The sequence below is a fragment of the Camelus ferus genome, chromosome 2 (assembly GCF_009834535.1).
Source record: "Camelus ferus isolate YT-003-E chromosome 2, BCGSAC_Cfer_1.0, whole genome shotgun sequence".
Lineage (NCBI taxonomy): Eukaryota > Metazoa > Chordata > Mammalia > Artiodactyla > Camelidae > Camelus > Camelus ferus.
The window spans coordinates 47,339,223-47,364,141 of record NC_045697.1 but is presented as its reverse complement, the minus strand read 5'-3'; the positions used below and the strand labels follow the sequence as shown (position 1 = coordinate 47,364,141).

General features: G+C 41.7%; 1 protein-coding gene and 1 long non-coding RNA gene across 3 annotated transcripts in view; one reads left to right on the top strand and one right to left on the bottom strand.

Moving 5' to 3' along the window:
* Positions 1-15,076, top strand: part of ANXA3 (annexin A3) — a 51,912-nt gene extending 36,836 nt beyond the window's left edge. The window contains exons 10-13 of one of the 2 annotated variants that reach the window (XM_032457255.1): positions 140-235; positions 4,118-4,176; positions 6,236-6,358; positions 14,758-15,076. In XM_032457255.1, the coding sequence (XP_032313146.1) occupies positions 140-235; positions 4,118-4,176; positions 6,236-6,358; positions 14,758-14,772 (293 nt within the window). In that variant the 3' untranslated portion in view covers positions 14,773-15,076. Of the gene's footprint in view, positions 1-139; positions 236-4,117; positions 4,177-6,235; positions 6,359-9,920; positions 10,477-14,757 lie in introns of those variants that run through there. The other variant, XM_032457253.1, reaches the window with a different exon arrangement.
* LOC106730715 overlaps positions 2,358-24,919 on the bottom strand; it is a 57,161-nt gene continuing 34,599 nt past the window's right edge. Inside the window, exons 2-3 of the long non-coding RNA XR_001367177.2 lie at positions 4,538-4,663; positions 2,358-2,489 (exon numbers count right to left, since the gene is read on the bottom strand). This is a non-coding gene — a long non-coding RNA (uncharacterized LOC106730715). The remainder of the gene's footprint in view (positions 2,490-4,537; positions 4,664-24,919) is intronic.

Sequence of the window (24,919 nt, the reverse complement as noted above, 5' to 3'; positions counted from 1 at the left end):
GCTCGATTTTTAATGGTTTAAAGGAGTTTTTGAGCTTGCCACTTAACGTGATTTGCTGCATGTCAAGTCAAAAACTAGAATATATTGAAGTGTGGTCAACTGAGATGCTTTAAATATTTTTTGTGATGCTGCTTTTCAGCATTTGATGAATACAGAAATATTAGCCAGAAGGACATTGAGGACAGCATAAAAGGAGAACTGTCTGGGCATTTTGAAGACTTACTGCTGGCCATAGGTAAGCCCTCGAGTGCTTATAAACTGAGTTCGTTTGCACTTGTTTTAAACCAGATGTCACGATTAGCCCTTTTCACGTAAGAGTCCTGACTGATCCATCCCGATGCTGCCACAGCCGCCAGCACAGTCCTTGGGACACACAATATGCTCAACAGATACTGTCAAATGGTGCTTGAAGAAGTTCTCTTCCTAGGTCTTCCATTGCCTTTTACCTTTGTGTTTGGCTTGTCACTACATTTGGATTATAAACTGCCTGAGAGAGAAAAAGTATTTCATTTCTACTGGCATTTTTATGGGGTCTGTTGGAAACAGAGACCCAGGCCAATTTGGGAATTCACCATATTTGATTATTTTTGGAAGACGTCAGCGGCCTCCCAGAGTTGGCTCAGGTCGGAACCACAGGTCTTCTCCCTCTTGGCCGTGCTAATAGGAGTATCAAAAAGAAAGACAGAGACTGAAGCCATTCCTTGAGTGGCATGTGGATTGACAAGCCAACAGAAATGCCGTTACACAAGCTGATCTGTCTCAGTCAGGTCTCCGCGTTGTCCTTTTAGGTGCCCAAAGAACACCTTGCAGGAAAGATGCATTCAGAGGAATGAGACACGCCTCAAAGGCAGGATTCAGTGGCCATGCTAGTCAGAGTCAGGCAGCAAGATTTAAGTGCTCCTCCACACACAGGACTGTTCAGAATCCTAAACCACTCCAATCTGGGGTGGCTGCTGTGTTTGTGACAGACTGCTTCTCCGTTAATGCCGGGGTATGAGTACCTGTCCTCCACACATCTAGTCTTTGCACCAATGAAAAATCATTAAATAACCTCCATCGTGCTGATTAATAGCTTCTCTGGTGAAATGAAGACAGGTGATGTTGAAGGGTAACCCCCTGCAGAGAGCCTCTGATTCATCTTTCAGGTGTTAATTACCACCTCTGGAGGGTGAGCTCCCCACTCGGGTCCCTCAAACTGTGTTTTCAAATAAACATTCGTCGGGCACGTATTATGCACTTAGCATTGTGCTAACCTCTTTACAAACATCAGTTCATTTAAGCCTCATAACAACCCCGTGGATTAGGGACCGCAATCATCCCCCATGGCAAAGCAGAGGCACAGAAAGGTTAGGTACCTTCCCCAGGTTACCCAGGGAAAGTGTGGTAGAGCTGGGGGTCTCACCTAGGCATTTGGGCTCCACGGTGCGTGATGTTAACCAGCCTCTCTGATGTACTGCAGTGTAAGCACACCTGAAACCTGCATGAAGTATATGAAATTACAGAAAACATACCAGAGAGCAGGCGCTCTCTGAGGTCCAGGCCCCATTCTCAGGGCTTCTTTCACATATGTTATTTCATTTACTGTTCATCCTCTTTTCAGTGCCAAGAATAGGGCTCGATCCAAATGCTGCTAGGAAAAAAAAAATACTGTTGACTCTGATTGAATTGCTAAAGACAGGCCAAGAAAGAAAAAAAGCTGCTTTTTCAATTAAAAAAAATGAATCAAAGATCAGTCTCCACAATTGGTTCTGAGAATGTTCCAGTGGCAATGATTTAGCCAGTTAATTTTTTTCCACTTCATATTTTAATCTTTACATCCTTTTGCTTGCTGTCAAATTTGAAAAACTTTATTGGCATTTACAAATTCTTACTCATTGAACTAAGAAGCCTTCTTGGAAATAGACATTGAATTATGCACTCAGTTTGGGCTATAATGTATGTTATTTATCAAGTAAAAGAAGGACCTTATAATTCAACTAATTTAAAGTTCAAGATATGTCACACTTTCATTTTCTATTTCAGTCTACCATTGGAATGTAACAGGTAAAAAAATCTTTACCGAGATAAAACTCATATACCATAAAATTCACCCATTTAAAGTGTGCGATTCAGTGCTCTTTAGTATAGCCACAGAGTTGTGCAGCTGTCATCACAGTCTAAGTTTAGGGTATTTCCATCAGCCCCAAAAGAAACCCTGTGCCCATCAACAGCCACTCCCCACTCCTCCCCACCCCCAGCCCCCGGCAACCACCAGTTTACTTTCTGTGTCGATGTTTCTGCCCATCCTGGCTACTTCATGCACAAGGGTTCTAACACAGTATGTCAGCACTTGGTTTTTGATGTGAAAAGCCACCTGAGCTGTATCAGCTTAGACGTGCATGGTAGAAAGATTGCTCGGTTGTCAAATCTGGACGCAGATAAGGAGAGGCTTTATTCAAAAAGACTATTGTAGTAAGGAAAACACTTCCATCTCGGAAATGTGCAGGAGTCTGAAAATCAAACAGAAAAGGGAAGAGGGTAAATGGACCTTTGCAGAAACATTTAAGGGGAAGTTGGGGGAGCAGGGGGCATAACTGTTGGGAGTTGACAGGAAGTGTGTCTCACTGTGTCTACTGATTCTCGGGACAAGTGGGGAAGGGAGCGTGTTCTGCATTTTAGTTCTTGCTCAGGCTGAGGGCCAGGCTGGAGTTCAGGGGCCTGTTGTGGAGCGAGAGGCCTGACTCAAGTTTGGTCAAGACAACATAGAAGGTAAGAAGGGCAGGTGTGAACCTTGGTCATCATAATGAACTTCAAGGCCTCCTGAGTCTCAGGGATTTCCCTGAGTTTCCCTGCTGGCGTTGGGTCCTAAAGCAAGGTTCCTGACCACTGCGTATACCACCGCCTCCCCAAAGTTTCAAACATGAGGAACAAATCTGGTGGCTCAGAACATAAAGCAGAGGACAAGGCAAAGGTTATGAAAGGAAAGGATGCCCTACATTTAGTTTGGGGGGAGGGTGATGAATTTGAAAAGCTTCATAGGATAAAGTGGGCATAAAAACTTCCCAGTGATTAAGGCTTGCTGAATGTAAGTTTGCAAAAAAATAGGTAGCACCAATTCAAATCATTGGTTTCTTCTCACACAGCTTCAAATGCGTCACTGTTTTCATGTTTGTCTCAGATTCCATGTCTGAGTTTCCAGTACATTTCTCCTTCTGTCTCCCTTCGATGACTTCCACAAAAGAAAGGCCTTTTAAAAAGCTTTCCTTAAGAGTCTGTAAGGCATTATGAGAAAGCCGCTATTCTTGTTCTGATCTCCAAAATTCGTTATAAAATTCATTCAGTTTTGATCAGATTCCCACCTGCAGATCAGATGTAAGAGTATCAGAGTAATTGTGCTTCAGTAAATAGGTTTATGCCTTACAGACTTCTCCATCCCTGCCTATTTTCACTTTATTTAAAGGATAATTAATTTGCTCATGTTTTTGCCAGTTATCTTTTTCTTATTTTACTTTTGTTTTACTTGTTATTTCAAAATAAAGAATTGAAAGATGGTAGGTGTTTTTTTTTTTTTTTTTTTTTGATGACTGAATTCCGATTACAGGCACTGGTTCTAATGTAATTACTCTAATCAGCCTATACATTCTAATCCAGTCATTTAAGAGCAAATCTTTCCACTGGAAAAATTGGTTTTAAATTGAACTCGAGTGTCCCTGCTTACCTAATGAGTTATTTGGAGCAACATCCCTGCAGTCTTTCCACCCAAGCTATTCATCAGTAGCCAAAGATGTTAGGAACCCAGCAGTGGTGCACCCGAGGGGGTTATCAACGTGAGCGTAGGTGTTGGTGTGTCTGCGATCTGGAAATGAGTCAGCCACTGTGGGAGTTTCTTTGGCAGGTAATTTTATTTTCCCTGTGGCTAAGGATAATTACTGTGCTAAAGTTCCATACAAATATGACATTATAAGGCTTTGAAATTCAGGTTAAGCATCCATTCATTCTTTCATTCTAAAGAAAAGCCAGTAACGGTGAGGAGAAGAGTGGTATGGTTACCCAAAAAAATCTTTTTAAAAAACACATTATTATAGATTAACTCAATTTCTATTAAACATTGTGTGTTTTTTTTTTTTTTTAATAACAGTTCATTGTGCAAGGAACATGCCCGCCTTTTTAGCTGTAAGACTTCATCAGGCTTTGAAGGTTGGTCTGGAAATGTTGTATATATTCCTAGCTTCCCTGAAGGAGAATGTAAAAATATTGCTTCATATGGATGGGCTTTCATATTTCTTTGCCACTTTGATGCATTCTCTTTTGTAGCTGGGGTGTCTACTGCTTTGTCTCATATGTTGATAATGAGTACCCTGGTCATTATCAAGGTCGGTGCAGTGAGGAGTGGACTGCATTATTTCCCTCACTTCACATTAAGTGTAGGCAGTAAATTTGTTCTAGGATGACAGACCTCAAACTTGACCCATTAGATCCAGCAGCCTCTCAAGCTGCCTTACTTAAAATAAACCAAGCTGAGTCAGCAGCCTCCCGTGGTATAGAAACCCTGTGTTACCTCATTCATTGGTGCCGCTAGATGGTGAGCTCCGTGAGTGTGTGAGCATTTTTCTTGCTCTTTTGTATCTCCATCCTGGGCCTGGCACGTAGAACATGCTTACTTTAGTTTCTTCCTGAGTGTTTCCTGTGGAAGTCCACATGCACTTCAAAGTCTTGTCCAAAGTGAACACACCATTCTCCTCACCTTACCCCCCAGCCCAGTTCTGCTCCCGGTCCCACACTCAGTCATGCCCCTGGACAGCCCCGGCGGGAACTAGCCTTGCCCAGCTTGCGAGGTTGTGCCATTCCCCACGAGCTTGTTCCCGGTGCCGCGGCCATATCCGCCTTCTTCCTGATCCCTGACCGTGTCAAGGCTCTTCCCATACCAAGGGGCTTTGCATTTGTTGTCCTCTCTGCCTGGAATGTGCGTCCTCCAGGTCTACCTAGGGCTACCTCCTCACCTTTGCGGTCTCAGCTCAGATGTCACCTCTGGAGGGAGGTCTTCCCTGGCTGCACAGGTCCCCTGGCTTCCTTTCACTCACACTCCGTCCCATCGTTCTGTGACCACTTACTCAGACAACTTGTTCATTGGTTTTACTGTCCATCTCCAACTATTAGAACATAACCTCCACGAGAACAGAGATACCGTCCGTGTTGTTCACTACACAGATGGTCCAATGCCTGGCATACAGTAGGTGCTCAGTAAGTGTTTGTTGAATGAATGAATAGCGTCAACATCCACCTAACTGCTCAGCTAGAAGGTTTACGCTTCTCTCTCTCTTTCATTCTCCTCAAATGACACATCATTATGTTTTGTCAATCTGCCTTTATAAGCATCTCTTAAATCTATCCATTTTCTCCATCCCTCCTGCCATTATTCTAGGGCAGGCCATCATCATCATCATCTCTCTCTCTCTTTTTTTTTTTTTTTTTTCTGTTAAGCAACCAGCTCTGGATGGGTCCCAAAGCTTCTTGCTCTGTTATCTTTATCCCACTTCTGCTTTGCAGTCCATTCTTCATACTGCTGCTGTCAAAGGAATCCTCTGAAACCACAACTCTGACCTGATCTCAACACTCTCCTATTTAGCAGATTGCAGTAGTTCGTCACACTCGGGATAAAGTTGGAATTCCCTTCCATGGTTTACAAGGTCTGGTCTTTCCAGACACATTTCTTGCTGTTCCTCCTCATTCTTTCTGTATCCTTGAACTTGGCCTTTTTTTTTCTTCCTTGTCCTACACCATCACATGTGCTGTTTCCTGCATTGGAACATTTTTTTTTTCCCTCTCTGTCTGAGCTCCATTCCTTCTTCCCCTGGCTGATTATTTAGGCCCCAGTTTAAATACCGTTCTCTCAAACAGCCCTTTCCCAATCCTTGATCTGTTTCAGGCCTCCCTAGCATTTTCTCCCATAGTACCCAGTACCACCCACATGTCAGATTTTATTGTGATGGCCCATTTTCTTGCCTGGATGCTTTACAGAACTGAAAGCTTAACAGGGGTTTCTCATCTCTGCTTTCAGCATTTGGCAATGTGATGGCACAGAGTAAGTGCTCAATAAATATTTTGTGAATAAATGAATGATGAGGTTTGACAATACATGAGTGAGTCACTGTGGCTGGATATTATGTGCACCACTATCTATTTCGTGTAAATATAGCTCTGTCTGCTGTTTTGTGCGCGATGAGGTTATATCATGCACACCTGCATTTCTTAACAGGGTGCTGGGACTGATGAGTTTACTCTGAACCGCATCATGGTTTCCAGATCAGAAATTGACCTTTTGGACATTCGAGCAGAGTTTAAGAAGCATTATGGGTATTCCCTGTATTCGGCAATTAAAGTAAGTTTCTTCTTAAAAATAACGAAACATACTGTGCCTCTCACTACCCATCCTCTTTTCCTTATAATCCTTCAAACATGAAGACACATGACTTAGATTCTCTCTCCCTGTCAGTGTGTAAAAGTGTTTTCTGAGTTTAAAATAGTAATAACAAAATGTCCCTTAAAGGTATTATTTTTCAGCTCTAAAATCCCAGGCACAGAAAAGAGACTCAGCATTTTTTTTTTTTTTTTTTTTTTTTTTAGTTTTAGTGGCCACTAATAATTCTTTTGTAAATTGCATATGCACAGTTGCTTACCTATTTTTATATTGCAGTATTTTAATTTATTTCAGTTTTTTTAATGAGAATAGAAAAAAAAGAAAGATATATATTTTTAATTTCCTCTTTGTTTTACTGAAAAGATAGCATGGTTCTGCACTTTGAAGTTCTTTTCATTTCAGTGCGTAGGAAGCTTTCTCATTCTTTTTAATAGCTGTGTATCTTTACATTACTTGTATATTTGTACGCACCATGTCAACAGATGTTTACAGTTTCTTGCCGTTATACAGAGTGCTGCAATAGGCATACACAATTTCACAAGGCACCAGTGTATCTGAGGGATAAATATTCATGCACAGGTGAGATTGCTGAGACAGATATAAATACATTTGTAATTTTGGTAAAGATTGCCAGTCAAGTTCCATTGTGCCTCAGTTAGTCAACTAGATTCATTCACCAAAATCCCTTTTTGTTTTTAACCAGAGCTTTTGGTTTTTTGCTCTAAACCTTGGCAGAAAAAGATGCATGCCCAAGTTGAAATAGAAAAAGGCAACTCTCAGGCTGTGCCTGGGTCTTAGCACAGATTTCATCAACCTGCTCCCATTCAATGCAATTTGAATCGATCCTGACACATTACAGTAGTTTCAATCAACAGAGGAAGATACAATAACGTTAACTGTATTGTACTTACTCAGGCAGAAAAGTAGACTGATACATTTTATAAGGATTGCCAGTAACAAAGTTGAAATACGAAAAGGGCCTTCGGTTCACCCTCAGCAAACCAGAAAATTAAATTAACCAGTAGCTTTCCCTCCCCCGAGGGTCTGGGTAATTGAGGCTTATTGTATTAGGAAACATTTAAACTATGCGTATCTTGATAGAAAGGAAAAATCCATTGCTGAAGAGTTCAGTGTGTAATTTAAAATTATCTAAGGGTTCTTCATTTCTGTCACCTAACATACATTATTAAGTAATCTCATTACGTTTTCAGTACTGATGAATAGAAGTTTCTCGATGGTTGAATTTCTGCAACTCAGGAGCTAGAGTTCCATTTTGTATATCGTCCCAGCCTTTGTTTCTGCCTTCCTCTCCATTCCGTCTATAGTTTAGACATTTCTCTGCTCATTAACATCTTTCTTGGATAATTAGAAGAGAGGGGGAGAGGAAGAAAGTGGGTGAAAAGCAAATGTACATCTTTTATTATTTAATAATAACTTATTAATAAAAACTTGATGCAATTACAGTTTTTGGTAGATTTCCCTGATCAATAAATTAAGTACCTGTTTAATAATAGCATAATTCTAGGATCCTTAAAGGAAAATATAGTAGCTACCCTTAATTAATTCATAACTATATGAAGACTTGAGGTGGGCATAAATAAAACAATTAGAAGATAATAATGTGAAACAACATATAATTAAATACTAGACTGTAGGGTATACAGAGGACAGTAATATAGGAATTGAGAGTCAAGGACATTTGGGATTAGATTGGGATCATTTCTTAGGGAAGTGGATCTTGAATCTCAATATAGATTGAAAAGAGAAGAAAACTTGGAACTGAGATTTAATCATTACTAGCAGTGAATGGCTGGACCACAGGGGATGAGCCTGCAAAGCAGATGAAAGTCAAGATGGCAGAGAGGAAAGAGGAAAAGGCAAGACCACTTACAGGAAAAGTAAGGGCTACTTGCCTGTTGGACATGGTGGTCATTAGATCTGATTTCCCAAACCGTAAGACTTAACACCTTGGAGAATAAACATGGATGAATCTAGAGTCAAAGGAACTAGTGACAAGAAATGAGAGGCTAGAGCATATTTGCTGTGGTCAGAATGGAAATAGGAATAACTTAAAACAACTGCAAAGAAGTAAGTGGCAGGACAGATTAAGATGGGATCAAAGTGAGGAGAACCACAGGGACTGCTATTAGAAACAGGCAGCAGAAACATTTCGTTCGTTTCTTAACAATTAATATGGCCTAATTAGGAAGGTATAAATTATGTTCAAAGGTTTTGAAAATACATTAACTTTCTGTGATAACAAAGTCTCCAAAATGCCTTATAAATAGAAGAGCTATTTTACGAGAAGACATAAGGGTATAAAGGTCGGAAAAGAGGATGAGCGTTTGTTTATTGTCTACAGTGGAACGGAATTTTACACTTAGTTCTGTGACAAGCTATTTGAGTCTATTTTCCGAACTGATAGACCCCCTAATAATCGTTTACAGCTTTGATCAGAGATGGCCACAGGGAGGTGTTTTAATACAAAGCTAGAGCATTGTTGACTCGTCAACAGTTCAAGAGATTATTACACACAGCAAAGCAGGAGTTAGGAAAACCAATAGGGAAGAACTAAAATCTACATAAAACAGAAGAATGCATACGAATGCCTGTTGTGGCTCATTATGAGCGTATTGCTCAACCTCTTCCCCTTCGTTTCCTCCACATTACTGCAGTGTGAAATTTGTGATGAGACGTGCTCATTGTTTGAGTTGCCTGGAATCAAATGAGAATAATGTGAGGGTTTTAGGCAATCTGGGTTAAAAGCCAAGTTTTACCTCTGAGGCCATGCAAAAAGTTTTACCTCTTTTGCATAACAAGCATGTCGTCTTGCACTCTCACCCTCAGTCCCACAAGGTATCTTTCTGACCCAAGTTGGTTTTTTTTTTTTTTTTTTTTTGGCTAGCCTAGGGAGAGGGACGGGGAGACATACTCTTTGGGGTGTAGTTCATTTCACTTAAGTCAGAAAGTGCCGTATGGTGTTAAGGGGCCAGGTTAACTGCGTCCACATCCTGCCTCTGCACTTATTCTCCATATAATTTGGGGCAAATTTCCTAACCTCTGTTTTCCTCATTTTACTTTGGTAAGTGGAGATATGTATGCTACCTACTGCACAGAGTTACTATAAGGATTAAAGTAGTTAACCCTTAGAAGAGCAAAGGTTTGATAAATACCTATATAATTTTTTTAAATACTATAATTTTTTAAAGTTTTGTTAGAAAATTAAGATTATGTAATATTATGTAGTTGATGCACTCATTTTTTTTTAAATCCAAATTGAAATATAATTGCAATATATCAGGAAGAATTTAAACATTATATATTGTAAAGAAGATGCTAGGCTGGAACATGATAACACTCAGGTATGAATGGATGATGGAATTACAGATGCATTTCACTAACTGGTACAGGTCGTGAGTTTCACACGCCAGTGAATCCCCTGATTCTGTGGGATTTGATTCATTTGTGGTCCCCTCATTGTTTATGCCGTGTCTGTTCTTTCCATCGATTCTGTTCCTTGCAGTCCGATACCTCTGGATACTACGGAAACACGCTCTTAAAGCTCTGTGGAGGAGAAGACTGAGTCAGAACATCTTCTCTGAAGGCTGCTTCCACGACAGGCTTTTCCTGCTACTCTGCTTACGCCTGTCTCGCAGCGTTGACAAGCAGGTGTCAACAGCAACCTGTTTTCCTAATAGAAAATTTCATTATTCCATAATAACGGCAACAAAAAGTGATTATTGTGGAATCTCATCATGGTGTAGCAGTTTCTAAATGAAATCTTTTAATAGTATTGAGGATTTGTTAATCCCATCCAAATTATATTTCTGCTTTGAAAGTGAGAATCTTTGTACTGTTCTAAAATATTAAATGCAGAACCACGTAATACAAGTTGTGTCTTTGTCAAAGGTAATCTCTCTGTGTTTAGCATATACCAGCATTGTTTGGTACCTGCCACCAACGACTAATAGTATTTTAAAACATATTTTGTTATAAAAGCTGTTGCTGCTTCAGTTTATCTATTATCTTATTAATCACATTCATCCTTAAAAAACAAATAAAAATGAAGATGTATGTAATCCTGGCCTCCCCTTTCTAGTTCGACTAAACTAGAGGAGTGGCAACCCATGATAAGTTATTTCAGCCCTCAGAAGACATCTGCTGAACAATTAATACACCTACTACTGCCTGTCTGGGCGGCAAGCGTGAATTGTGGTTGTTCTGTGCCAAATACTGCTTCCCCAGAATGGGTGTTAACAATCAAGTTTCCAAGGTATCCTTTTCCTCTAAAAAAACTTTGCAAAACTGCATATTTCAAAAAAAAACTGCCATGTTATCTTTGAAAGGGACCTAATATGAAATATCTAGACAAAAAGGAAATAGATAGGGTAGAAAATTCTAGTTGGATTTAGTCTGAACTACAATAGAAAAATGATAGACGTGTGAGAAACAGAAACAGTGATGTGCGAGTCCAGAACTTTTAATCAGTGGATTCCACTGGTGAGCACCTCTGAGACCTTTCAGAAAGATGCAGAAGTTATGTCTTGTTGTGAAATTCCCAAAGTGCATAAGGGGTTTAGAATCCACCTACCAGGCTTTGTCGCCCTGCCCTACCACTTACCAGTCTGTGGTGCTGGCAACTACAAAACCCAGTTAAACCCAAGTTTTCTCATCTGTAAAAGAATGAAAATTATAGCACTTAACTTTCCCATAGGGTTTTTAAAGATTAAGTAAGATGGTGCCTGGATATGGCAAGTGTTCAAGTATCGTGTTATCATTTATTGTTACCAAACATTAACATGATCAGGACAGCACTGCAACCCTTCTTCTGCAGACCTACCACGTGCCACGCCCTGTGCTAAGTGTTGGAGATGCTAGGAACTAAGACCCTTTCCTTTGGCCAAAGAGCTTATAATCTGTTTAGGGAGAGACACACATGGTGGAGGCTTAGTGTGCAAGAGGAGGGGAGCGGTGACAGGCAGGGCTGGATTATGACAGCCTCATATAGCCTGCTCAAGAGTTTACCACCAAGGGAGAGTCCTGGGAGGAGCATTCCAGGAGGGTTTCAATCAGGGAGATTATGTGGTCCACTTTCTGATCAAGGAGGAATGTATGGGGGAACAATGCTAAAGGCAGGGAGCCCACTTGACAAATTCATTCTTCCATCAATACTGGAAGTGTCAGCCTAGCTAAGGGATGGCCAGGGAGAAAAGAGGAGAAAATACACACTCTGGCTTAAGAAATATTTAGGGGATAAAACTGATAGAACATGATAATCAAGGTAGTCAGGTGTCACGTTTGCCCCCACAATTCTGGCTTAAGTGATTTGGTAAATAGGTGTCCCACCAAGCAGTAAATCACAGCTAATATTTCCTGGGTGCTTACGATGCACCAGGCACTGTGTTACACAGTGTAGTGTGTGCTAAATCATTAATCCTCAAGGAACTTTCCAATGTAGGCACTAACTCACAGATACAGGAATGGAAGCTTAGAGAAATAATTAAGTAATTTGCCCATTAGAAGAGCCAAGATTTACATCCAAACAGCCTAACTCCCAGTGTCCAGGCTCTTAACCACCATTATTGCCTTAGAATTTATCCCCCCTCCAAGGCCACCGTTCTTTTCAACCCTGGAACTTAGCTATTTGAATGCAGGGATTTTTGTCTGCTGCATTCACTGCTGTATCCCTAGTGTTCAGAACATGCTTGGCACATAAAAGACACTTGTCTGTAGCATTGCATGACATGCATTTGATTGATTTTGACTGCTCCCTGTCATGCCATTGTGTAAGTCATAAATTCATAAATATAATTTCTAGGAGGCCACAAAATTGCTCTGAAGGAAGTGGGGAAACATGATTTTATCATATTTTATCACAGTTTTACCCCTTGTGCTGCTTTGGAGTGACGGTGCCCCACTACGGCCGTAGAAGTAGCCTTCATCTCCAGTCAGTAAGGGGCAGGGTGTAACAGACAAAACACCAAACTAGGAAGAACTTGGGTTGTTATCTTTAATGGGCTCTGATCACCAGTTATCACTGTTGGGCAGGGGCTGAGGTGGGGAGTGGGTTCCACACCAAACGATGCTCTGACCCCAGCCAGACAGCCTATAACAACTCAGTTCTGACACTATCTGCCTGGAGATAGCAGATAACTAACCCACAGTGAAGGGCTCAGTCCTGCAAGGCTACCTGCCCCCTGTCCAGATGCCAATCACGTTCAGGTTGTCATCTGCGCTTCTAACTGACTAGCTGTAGATTGGAGGGTCCATCGACCTCCACCTTGGGTTTGATTAATTTGTTAGAGTGGTCACAGAATTCAGGGAAACATTTACTTAGGTTTGCCAGTTTATTATAAAAGGATATAATAAAGGATACAGATGAACCTCTAGATGGAAGAGATGCGTAGACCAAGGTGTGTGGCAAGAGGCACGGAGTGTCCACATCCCATCCAGGTGCACCACTCCCCATAGCTCATGTGTTCACCAACCCAGAAGCTCCCCAAACCCTATAGTATTGGGCTTTTTTAGAGGCTTCATCACATCGGCTTGGTCAACCATTAACTCCATTTTCAGCCCTTCTCCCTTCTCAAGAAAATAGGGGGCAGGGCTGAAAATTCCAAACATCTAATCATGGCTTGATCTTACCGAGGGCCAGCCCTCATCCAGGAGCCACATAGAGTTACCTCATTAGCAAAGGTCAAATATTAAAATCAAAGATGCTCCCAGTGCTCTTATCACTTAGGAAATCATAAGAGTTCTAAGAGCTCAGTGCCAGGAACGAGAGGCAGAGACCAACATATTTTTCTGTTATCTCATCCTCTTGCTTTCCCAGGGAATCACTGTGTTCTCTGTCACACAAAAAAATAAAGGCCAGCCACTCAACCACTGTGAATGTCAGTGTAAATGTTATATATTTCTCACTTCTTAGCCCAGTTCCCTGTTCATAGTAGGAACACGACAAATTGCAATGACAGTGATTTGTAAAGCAGGGGAGAAGATCTTTCCTGCTATTCGTACCAGATTGATGTCAGGAGCACAGGAAATAATCATGCGAGCTACCATGAAAAGTACTAAATGTCATTCACCTGTGGTGTAGAACTGTGGCATTGATATTAAAATAATCAAATTTTGTTGTGTATACGAATCAAGGACTTCCCACTTGCTGAATACCGTGCTAGACATTTTAGATCCCATTTCTTCTCAGCACAGGATTGCACGTGTCACTATTATCCTCACTTAACAAATGAGGAAAGTGAAGCTCAGGAAGGTTAGGTTACTAGCCCAAGTTTACACAACGGGAAACCAAGGTGTAGGATCCAGGTCAGACGGTATCTGTGCATGAATGAGGATGAAGGAAGATAAGGACGTGAAGGGAGTGGCGATCACTGGACAGAATGCTGCAAAGAGAAGGGAACTGAGACAATGAAAGACTCCAAGGAAAGCTTCCTCCTCCAACCCTTCTGCTCTCTTCCTTCTTGCCTTGTGGGCACCGGGCCTGCTGAGAGATGCTGAAAGTATTTTGCTGATGATTCTGATGGAACGTGGTTATCTCACCCTTAGTGACCCTTCCAAAGGATTGTAATATTTATTTAAATATTTAAATACTATATGAGGATGAGAGGGGAGATCTATTTAAATACTATCTGGTACAGGGCAGTGCGTGGTTTAGGCCACGGGCCCTGGCGTCATGCTGCCCAGATCTGTGACTTTTGGCAAATTACTTTACCTTGCTAAGCCACAGACCCCTCACCCTTAAAATGGGGACAATGGTAGTTCCTACCTCATAAAATTATTTTTATAATTAAATGAGAAAACATTTAAAAGATGTTTAGCATGGAGTTGGGGTGGTGTAGCTCAGTGGTAGAGCACATGCTTAGCATGCACAAGGTCCTAGGTTCAATCCCCCAGAACTGTCATTAAAAATAAATAAATAAATGAATAAATACAATTTCTTTTACAAAAATTAAAAAATAAAAGTTGTTTAACATAGTGCCTAGCGTATGGTAAGCCCTCAATAAATGTTAGCCCAGATCATATTACTATTACAATGTATTATTCAAATGCCATGTTTTTTCTTGCCTCTAATTTCCACAAGGTGGCAGGTCGAGTTCAAATTGGACCCTGTGGTTCCGTGTCCCAAAGGCAAAACCTATTTATTTTAATTGCTTCAGAATAACTGGGCCAAATATGAATTATTCGGGAACATCTTCATTGTCTGTAGAATGTTATGGTCCAGGCATCTTACTGTTGCTGTAAAACCCTTCTTAATGGAACATATGGATCATTTAATTTAATCCTCTTGTTTCTCACAATTCCCAGGACCATCTGCATTTACATGAAATGTATGTTAACTCTTCCAGGGATCAGCCGGCTAAGTGAGTACATTCAAGTCACCTCGTTATGCACTGTTTGGTCCATGAACGACTGTGAAGAGGAGAAAACTAGCAAACTGGAAAGAGTCCTGGGCTCTGTGATTGGTGAACTGCAGAAGGACGGAGATTTGTACACCTCATTCTGGAGTGGGAGGATATTTGGTCTATTTACACGGCGCTACAAAAAAAAATGACAAATGCAGACATTGAATAGGGGTGTCTCTAGCCTATTTGTAAGGGTGTGTTGAGGGAGATGTTTATTTTTTTAATTTTTAATTTTTTTTAGTTGAAATATAGTCAGTTACAATGTCGTGTCTATTCCTGGCAGACAGCATAATGTCTCAGTCACACATATACGTACATATACTCCCCTTCATATTCTTTTTCATTATAGGGGAAATGTTTAAATAGTATAATCCAACCTTTACTTCTGTGTATCCTCTCCTTTTTCCATCTCCCTAATTTCATGTCATATTGATAACCTCCAATTTCTACAGTTTTACTTTGTCTCTAAAGCATTGGTTTGGAGGCCAGATCAAACTGCATCCAAATCCTGGTCCTCTGCTCATTGTAGCAGTGTTTCTGGCAGTCAGCATTTGACAACTACTTAACTTCCTTACACCTCAATTCTTTTTTAAAAATTCAATTTAATTTTTTAAATTGAGGTAACATTGATTTATGACATTATATAAATTTCATGGGTACAGTGTTATATTCCTACTTCTGCGTACCTTACAACATCAATTCTTTACCTGCTAATAACAGCCCCTACCTGAAAGTTGTGAGGATTAAATGAAATAAATCACGTGAAGAATTTAATTCAATCAGAAGTAGTTACTAGTAATTGCATTGGCATAGCCCTGCCCAGCAAATGGAAGAGAGTAGGTGTTCAGTAAGCATTTGTAGAATAAATTATCCCACTGCAGAGGGATAGTAACTCTAAGACTGGCCTTGGACGTCTTCAAGGAAAACACTGAAATCAGTGTTATCTTGTCAAATGTGTTCTCTGATGCTGGGAGTCAAATATGTAAGTTTGTCCAGACTTATTTCCTGGCCATCACTTGAATTGTGTGACAGGTGAGCAGTCGATTTACTTAACCTTTCTGTGCCTCAGTTCCTTATCTGTAAAGCCAGGACGGCACTAGCATTTAGTGGTTCAGATACAGATGGGTGAGTTATTGAGTTTTCAATTAGTCAGTTTAAGTAAAACACTCAGCACAGGGTTTGCCCCACCTTAAGTGTTCAATGAGCGTTGACTGCTATCCTCTGGCTCTGTTTGGAAGACCTACAATTGCTTTTGCTTGATTCACTTGGGGGATTTTTGGATGTTGTAAAGTGAACTCTCCTAGTTTGTAATTAGGAAAGGAGATAAAAGCGACCTCTTGGCAATTCCCTGCTCATGAAACCTTGTATTTTACAACCCACGGAAATCACCCTAGATTTCTTTTCAAACCCACCCCGGCAAACTGACAGATTCAGATCTTTCCCACCCACTTTCTGGGCGTCTCCCGTGGGACTGTGGAAGTAAAGCAAGTGTTAGTTGCTTTGTGCATGAACTCTGTTACTAGTGCTGCGTTTCTGCTAGTGTCAGCAAGCTCAGCTTTCTGCCGGTTCCGTCTACCAGAGGGTCAGCCCTGCTCTGAGACTAGAGTTTGCCTGTTTCTATGGATTTTGTAAAGTCAAAAGTGGAAGGAAGGAGAATTTCAAGTGAGGAGGTGAATTACAAAGGAGAGGTAGCATCGAATGGCTGCTGCAATAAAGAATAGAAAAGAAATCCCAAACCCTCTAATCCAAGACACCAAAACAGCCCATTCAGCTGTACGAGTTTTAAAACCCAGCTCTGCACAGAGAAAATGGGCCAGTGAAACCTACCCGAGTCCTCTTCTGGCACCAGCTTCGTGGAACTGATGTGGCGATAAATAATTGCCCAGGGTGACTCGCAGAGCTCTGAGCCTGCCCCGAAGTAACAACTGCTACACTGTCAACCACCAGGCAAATGAGAACTTTGACAAAGGACACTGAGATCAAATTGGCTCCTACACACGTGAGCAGGCCACAGTAGCGGGGGAGTGGGGAGAGCAGAGGTCCCGGTGGGGAGCGAGTGAGCAGGAGCCAAATTCACACCTCCACTTGGAGAACTGCAGCCTGGGCGTCACTGGCCTATACAGGTGCCCCTGGCCACATGAACTCCATGGAGTTTAGAGATTTTCAACGTGGAAAATTTAAACTTTTTGTGTTGTTTTGTGTTAGAGAGCCAAGTGCACAAGACAAACTTAGATCACGTATTGCACGCTGTTTAAACAGGTGTTGACTGATCTCTTCATGTCTTCCTTGGTTGCTGTCAGTCAAATCAACTCCTTGAGCCCTTATTCCTTCAAGGACTTATTGCATGGTCACCATGGCCCAGGAACTGTGCTGGGTGCTGGGATTATAAAGCTACTCATTTTCTGACTTCCAAGACTTATTCTGCAGAATGTGGAAGAGAAAGTAAAGATGGATACCTAGCTAATTAGCAAAGATAGCCTGGTGGTAGTGATGGGGGTGGTGGTGGTAGTGATAGTAATAGTGGTGATGTTGGTGGTAGTGGCGGTGGTGGATGGGTTTGGGCCACCTGTCTGCTGCATTTCTTTTTTTAAATTAATTTATTTTTTATTGCAGTACAGTCAATTACAATGTGTCAATTTCCAGTGCACAGTACAATGTCCCAGTCCTGCATATACACACATATATTCGTTTTCATATTTTTTCGTTAAAGGTTATTACAAGATATTGAACATAGTTTCCTGTTCTATACAGAAGAAACTTTTTTAAAGGCTATTTTTATATCGAGCTGGCTGCCCCATTTCTGCAGCTCTTTGACCTCAGACAAGATTCTCACACTGTTGTTCCTGACTTCCAGTGTTAACAACTAAGATATTTGAAGAAACTGCTGATGATTAGGTGCTCAGTTAAAGACTGTCCAAGTCCTTAGGGCAGAAGTTAAGAGCCTAAAGCCAGTCCAGTTCAGGTTCAAATTCTAGCTCTAAACATACTAGTCACCGACAAAGTATTTAAACTCTTTGTGCCTCTGTTTCCTTATCTTGAAATTTGATAGTAATAATTAAATCAACCACCTTGGAGTACACAGATTAAATGGATCAGTGCATGTAAGCACTTAGAACAACCCAGCAAATAGTATGCACTCTGTGAGTGCTACTCACCACTAACTGTAGTAACACATGGTATGCTCTGTAACGAAGCTGCTAAAAATGCTGTGAACCACTATGCACCATTAAAATGTATAGATATAGATAGGTAGATACACGTGTTCAAGAGACACATGTGATATTTGGCTATGTAGGAAAAAAGAACGTTAACAAAACACTGGGAAACAGAAAACCAGAGAAACTGGGAGAACAGATACGGCTGAGGTCACTGTTCATTGTTCATCTGTGGGTGGTAGGATGACAGGTAATTCATTTTCTTCTTTTTTCTGATTTGTGTTTTGTAAAATTCTAACAATAATTGATTTACTAATTTTAAAACATTTTTTAATGAAATATAAGGAAGTTTGGTTATTAAAAGGTGCCCAGAGCTCAAATGAAGGATTGATGAGACCTGTCAGGGAAGGATTCTCTGGGAATGGAAACTCTGAGCTAGGTATTAAAGGAATTCATTGGTAGGAGCTTTGAAGACATAAAGATTGGCACAGAGATGAGGACAAGCTCCCAAGAACTGCCCAGTTATGTAGCCTTGATTATATGGGAAAGTCATGCAACAAAGAGTGCCTGGGATACGTGGGTCACCAACCCTTTGTGGAGAGCCTTCTCCGGGCCTGAATAGTAACAGCCAACCCTTAATGCCCACTTGTTTCCTATTTCTGCAGTATCTAGTGGAAAGTTAAGCTCCTCCCTCTCTTTCTCTCTCTCCCCCTTGCTCTCTCTCACTCTCTCTTTTTCTCTTTCTGATTTCAGAAATCTCATTGTGGGCAATAGCTAGAGACAAGTTTAAGTCTTCTTTGTGATGGAACCCACAGCACAGATGCTCATTGTATTGCCTGCTTTCCAGATATAGACAGGTAATGTGAGAGCCACGGAGACCTCTCTGTCACGGCTTTGAACCAGTGTAAGACCCATCTCGTGGATGTACACTCAAAGCGGGGTCTTTCCTAAGAAGAGGGTGATGCACAGCAACATTCAGCTGGGAATGGTCCTACTTTTCCAGCTCTTTCTGTGTCTCACCAGGGACCTCAGGACTCTAAGGAGGCACCAGATTGTGCAGCAGGCACGGCCAGCCACCTCAGGCACCTGGCAGTCATTTCACGTCTTCTGGGTACCAGCCTACACCTTAGCCTTCTGTCACTGGAGGGCTAAATTTGACAGCAATAACTGGAGGATGTCTTCAATTTATTCAGATATGTTTCTGGAGATAAGACTTGGTGACAAGGAGAAAAGCAGCTTCCTTCCTCTTTCTACCTCCTCTCTTCTTAAGCCCTCTGCTTTAATTTATGGCTGACTTGAGCAATGTTGACAAGACAGAGGAACGTCTTTCCAATGTTTAGTCTACTTTTAATTATTTCAATATGGAGACCTTCCCTGGCCACCAAGCAACCAACTGTCCATTCTTGATTTTCTCCTCACTCTTACTTCTGGGAGCTGGTTGTGTCATTTGGTTGGTCTAGGTGCAGCCAGAAACTTCTGGAAGGTCCAAGGTTTCCCAGAACTTATAATCTACCCAGAGAAAGTCCCTGTGGGGAAACTCCACAAATCTATCTCTGGTTACGCCTCTGGGGACACTGGGGTTGTCTTGCTTCTCCTGGGCTGCTCTTGTCGTCCTCAGTGTGATGGTTCTGTCTCCTTTCCTCTGGGAAAACAGCCTCCTGACCTGCCCCTTCCTAGGTATTAACTGAAAGACTCTAAGCTCCAGAGGCGTAGTCTGAGTTCAAATACCACCCACTTGCTGTGCAACTTTGGGCAAACCACTTAGCAAAGCTGATCCACCATTTCCTTCTGTTTATAAGACGGGAGTAGTGAAATAAGTCAGACAGAGAAAGACAAATACTGTATGATCTCACTTATGTGTAGAATCTTTTTTAAAAAATGGAACTCATAGATACAGAAAACAGACTGGTGGTTGTCAGGGGCGGTGTTTGGGAAGAGGATGAAATGAGTAAAGGCAGTCAAAAGGTACCAACTTGAAGTTATGAGATAAGTTAAGTCCAGGAGAGGTCATGTAGAACATAGTGACTATAGTTAATAATACTGTATTGTATATTTGAAAGTTACCAAGAGAGTAAATCTTAAATGTTCTCATTACAAGAAAAAGGAAATACGTTACTATGTGTGGTGATGGATGTCAACTAATCCTATTGTGCTAATCATTTTGAAATACAAACATATATCAAATCATTATGTTGTACACCTAAAACTAAAATTATGTTAATGTCAATTATATCTCAGTTTTTTAAAAAGATGGGAATAATTTATGGAACTCATAGTGCCAGGAAGGCCCCCAAGGAGGGATGACTGGATCTGTTGTGGAAGACACGAGGAGTTAAATGAGGAAACAAAGGTTCCTTGACAAAAAGCACCTAACACAACATCTGAAATATAGTAATAATTGGATATTATTTACACCTTTCCCCAATTACCTATTTTCTTTTGCTATACCTAGCACATGCATATGATCCTTTTGGTTTCAAGGGTTTTACTATTAATAATTATAGGGTAACTGACAAAGGACTGCATATTCTGTTTAATAATCTTGGGCAACTTCTGAAGCTTAACAATCTTTTTTGTTTTGTCTTTGTTTTGGGGGAGCTGGAAGTAATTAGGTTTATTTATTTATATATTTATTTTAATGAAGGTACTGGGGATTGAACCCAGGACCTCAAGCATGCTAAGCACACGCTCTACCACTGAGCTATACCCACCCCCACTGAAGTTTAATACTCTCGACTCCCTTGCAGAGAGGGGAATTCAGCTTCCCTTGGACTTTGGCTTTAAGACCTCACATTCTTTTCTCAGAAAACAGACCTGAAGACCCAGTAGGTGGTAACTGTGCTCTGATCCTCTCAGGTGTTTTCCTTTCAATAATAACAGGGACTGTTTTCTTAACTTGAATATGGACAATTTATAGTTATCTCATTTAACCTCACAACAAATCCCATGAGGCAGGTAACATTATCCCCATTTGTCAGTTAGAAAACTGAAGCTCAGAAGGCTGAGTGTCACCCAGGATCACACAACTAGATCACTCTGGAACCACAATACAAACCGAGTATCTACAGCTGCAGATTCCATGCTCCTGACACTCTCACCGTGATGACCTGATGCAACAGTAGACGCGGCTGCAAAGCTCTTTCCTTTAGAGGCCTTTTTCCAAGGGGAGAAGGGTCTGGAAACTTGGATGCCACATGAACCCCCTAGCTTCCTGCCCCAAGCAACTTCATGATATATCACGGGCATCTAACAGCCACGAGTACTGAAATCCGAATTCGTTCCTCGGAAGTTATAGATTGGTAATGTCAGGTCATCTGTCTTACAGGATGAAAGCCACCCTGACAAAGAAAGCAGTGACAGCGTCTTTAAATCTTCGGAGACTGATTGATCAGGAGGCCCTCAGACCGGAAGTGAACGGTTGCCGCATGTTGTCTGCTCACTGATCGCTGGGCTATCAGTAGCTAAGAAATCGAGGATGTGCAAGGCAGGGCAGGTGAAAGGGCAGAGTTGGAACACTGAACAAACTTTCCAGCATTACTACATAACTTCCTTGATTCGTGGGGGAAGTGTGCTATTTTTCGTCTCTGCTTCCCCACGCTGCGCAGAGCAGCGGTACTGAAACCAGTCAGCAACGGGGCCTGCAGCTTCAAAAGGTCATGCTGCTGCGGGTGCATTTTGAGTTGCAGTGATAGCAGACACGCAGGCAAACATCCAGAGGACTGGCAGGGCCCAGGCCTGAGCCGCAGGGGAATCCGCCGTTTCTGGAGCTTCTGGGAGGGGAATACGAGTCAAGAGAGGAAACCGAGTGATGAGGAGGAAGGCCATGCAGAGCTCTGGGGAGAAGCAGCAGAGCCCCCCTTTGCTCCCGAGACATCTCTAATAAGGCAGTGGTGAAAGAACAGCATGTCTTGATGGTCTACTCTGTGCTCAGCACTATGCTGCCTGCTTTATAGAGGCTCTTAGGCACAGTGGAATGTCAGGTCTGGGGTATGAGAGCAAAGCAGGAAGCAGTGAAGGCAAACTGTGTCTTTGTCCTAACTTCTACCAACTACTCTGAGAAATTGGGAAAATCATTCCATTTCTCTGAGTTCTTGTTTCATCTTTAGTTCAAGGTTTGCAAATACTAACAACTACATACAAAGTAGATAAAAAACAAATTTCTTCTGTATAGCACAGGGAACTATATTCAATATCTTATAGTAACCTATAATGAAAAAGAATATGAAAACATATGGATGTATATGTCTGACTGAAACATTATGCTGTACACCAGAAATTGACACATTGTAACTGACTATACTTCAATTAAAAAATAAATAAAAAGTACATTTGGTATTGGAAAAATAAAGTTGTCTTTAATTAAAAATCAAATCAAATCAAATTAAACTAATAATATCTATATTAATCATTGAGCCCATCAATATTAATTGAAAGCCTACTGTGTGCTAAGTGGCATAAAAGCTGGATATATATATGTAGGTAAATTAAAATAAACCAGTGTCTTATAAGTAAGTTCTGGGAATGTAATGTACACCATTGTGATTACAGTGAACAATACTGTATTGCTTATTTGAAAGTTGCTAAGAGAGAAAATCTTAAAAGTTCTCATCACAAGAAAAAATTTTTGACTGTGTGTGTGATGGATGTTAACTAAATTTATCGCGGTGATCATTTTGTGGAATTTACAGTCTATGGATACAAGCAAGTGTGATAAATTATATAAAATGCTTGGGATTTGGCACTTATTATTGCATTTAATCTTCACAGCAGTCCTATGAAGAGCGTGCTCTTTTCATGTCAACATTATCTATTATTATTAAATGTTAAAAAAAAAAAAAAACTCAGATAGATCCAGACTGAGAAAAAATACTGAGTACTAGATTCATCTTAGTTGCAAAAGTTAAATGGCCATCATTAGCTGATGGTTCCACAGAATCAGTTTGAAAATGTGGTATATTCCATATTCAACAATAGACCATGTCTTTCATTGATTTTCACCTTTTGTCAGTGGATATTTGTGGTCCATCATTGTATTCTTAGTGCCTAGCCTAATGCCTGGTACGTATTAGGTGACGGACACATAATTGTTGCATAAAATTGAGCACTTATTACATTACATTATATTACATTACACTATTACCAGGCATCACTTACTCTGAAACTTACATTGTGTCTGATCTTTGTTCTTAGAAATTGTGTTAGGGCCCATGGATAAAGACAATAAATTCTGGCCCAGTAAGCTTTAGAAAGATGTGTCAACAGAAATGAAGGTAGGGAAGAATGGTAGAAACTGGTCTTAGATGGAGAATTTCCCCCGAGAATCCAAAATAACTCCTCTGTCTCTACTTTGAACCCACCTCTTCTTGCTCCAAGATATTACTCATAATGATGGGTGTTCCCCCAAGATTCTGACCCTGGATTTCTGCTTTACCAGAAAAACTTACCAGGGTAGTTTTTGTGAAGTTGCTTAATTTTGACCTTTCTTAGCTTCTTCTTATGTAGGTAAAAGTGGGACAGTGCCAACGTCCCTGATCAAGAGGATTAAATAAAGTGATGTATCTGAGAGTAGCCTGCACGTTGAATGAAGGGCTGGGAAAGCAGATGCCGGTACAGGTCCATGTTGCAGTAAGGCTAGATGGAGAGGAAGCGGAGATGTCATTGCTGCCCCAGCTAAGCCCCCCCGACCCTCAGCATTCCATACACGCTGACTGCTCCTCACGGCAGTGCCTGTGTCTAGCTGTCAGAGCTTGCCTTGGCCCAGGGCAAGGGCGGAATGGCAGCAGCAGGAGGCTAGCGCCCCTGGCATGGCCCTCAGCTAATGACAGGTGGCAGGCAGTAGATAATACCAAGTGCTCTCCTCTCTGAGCTGGGACAGCTCTGAGGTATGGTCTACACTGCCTGCCAGAGACCCCCTCCCCAAGGGAGGACCAGCCCCAGTTGTCCACGGTAATAACCTGCTCATAGCACACCAGTATGTGCTCCCTTCCCTTTTCTATTTCACAACCGCTCTCACCTACCAGTGTCTGCTGGGATCCATGGATCCTTGTCTCAGGGTCTCTTTCTGGGGGAAGTTATCCTAAAATAGATTATTTTAAGCAGGAGGCATCACTCTGTGTGCAAAGTTGTAAGGTTGCTGGGTAGAGGAATTGAGGGAAGAAAATGGAGGCTTATGGGGGTAGAAATAATCTAGAATGGTCAGTTCTCCAAGTCGGTGTGCTGGGGAGTTACCAGGAGACTTCAGCAGAGATGGCGAGGTAGGAGTCATGGTGCAGCTCAAGTTCTAGAGCCCTGAGTAAGAAATGAGCCATATCTTCAGAGTTTCTCATTTTCCTCCAAAAACACAGGGTAACTTGGAAAAGGAGGAAGAGCGCACATCTAACGATTACCTAGCAAGTTACCACCACCACCTACCACTGCTTTACATGCACTTCACGGGTTCTTTGAATGTCAGGTCTGGGGTGTGGGGGCAAAGCAGGAAGCAGTGCAGGCAAACAGAATTAGCAAATGAAGGAGCATAGGTTGTGTGAAGCGGGAGAGATGCCGGGGAAGCAGGGTGGACCTGCTGCGTGGGGTGGAGGGAAGGACAGTCTGTGTGACTGCAGGTGGGGAAGCCAAGCTCAGAACAGACCTGTGCAGGCTGAGTGTGACTTTGCAGCCTGAGGTGGACCAGAGACAGAGGTCACTAGCCCAGGCAACATGCGTGGGGTCAGGGGATCAGGAAGGTTAACACGGATTTGAAGTCGTTAAAGATGAGGGCAAGGGACAGGGCAGAAGGGAAGTGAAAGGAGTCAGCTGAGAGAGTCTCAGGAAGTGAGAACAGATCCTGTCAGTCTCGCACTGAGACATGTGGGCTGCACCTGACCAGATGAGAGTGGGTGAGGGGAGTGAGAAGGGGAGCAGGCACACTGCAGAGAGGGAAGAGCTGGCGCTCCACCTCGCCCTCTGGCTCC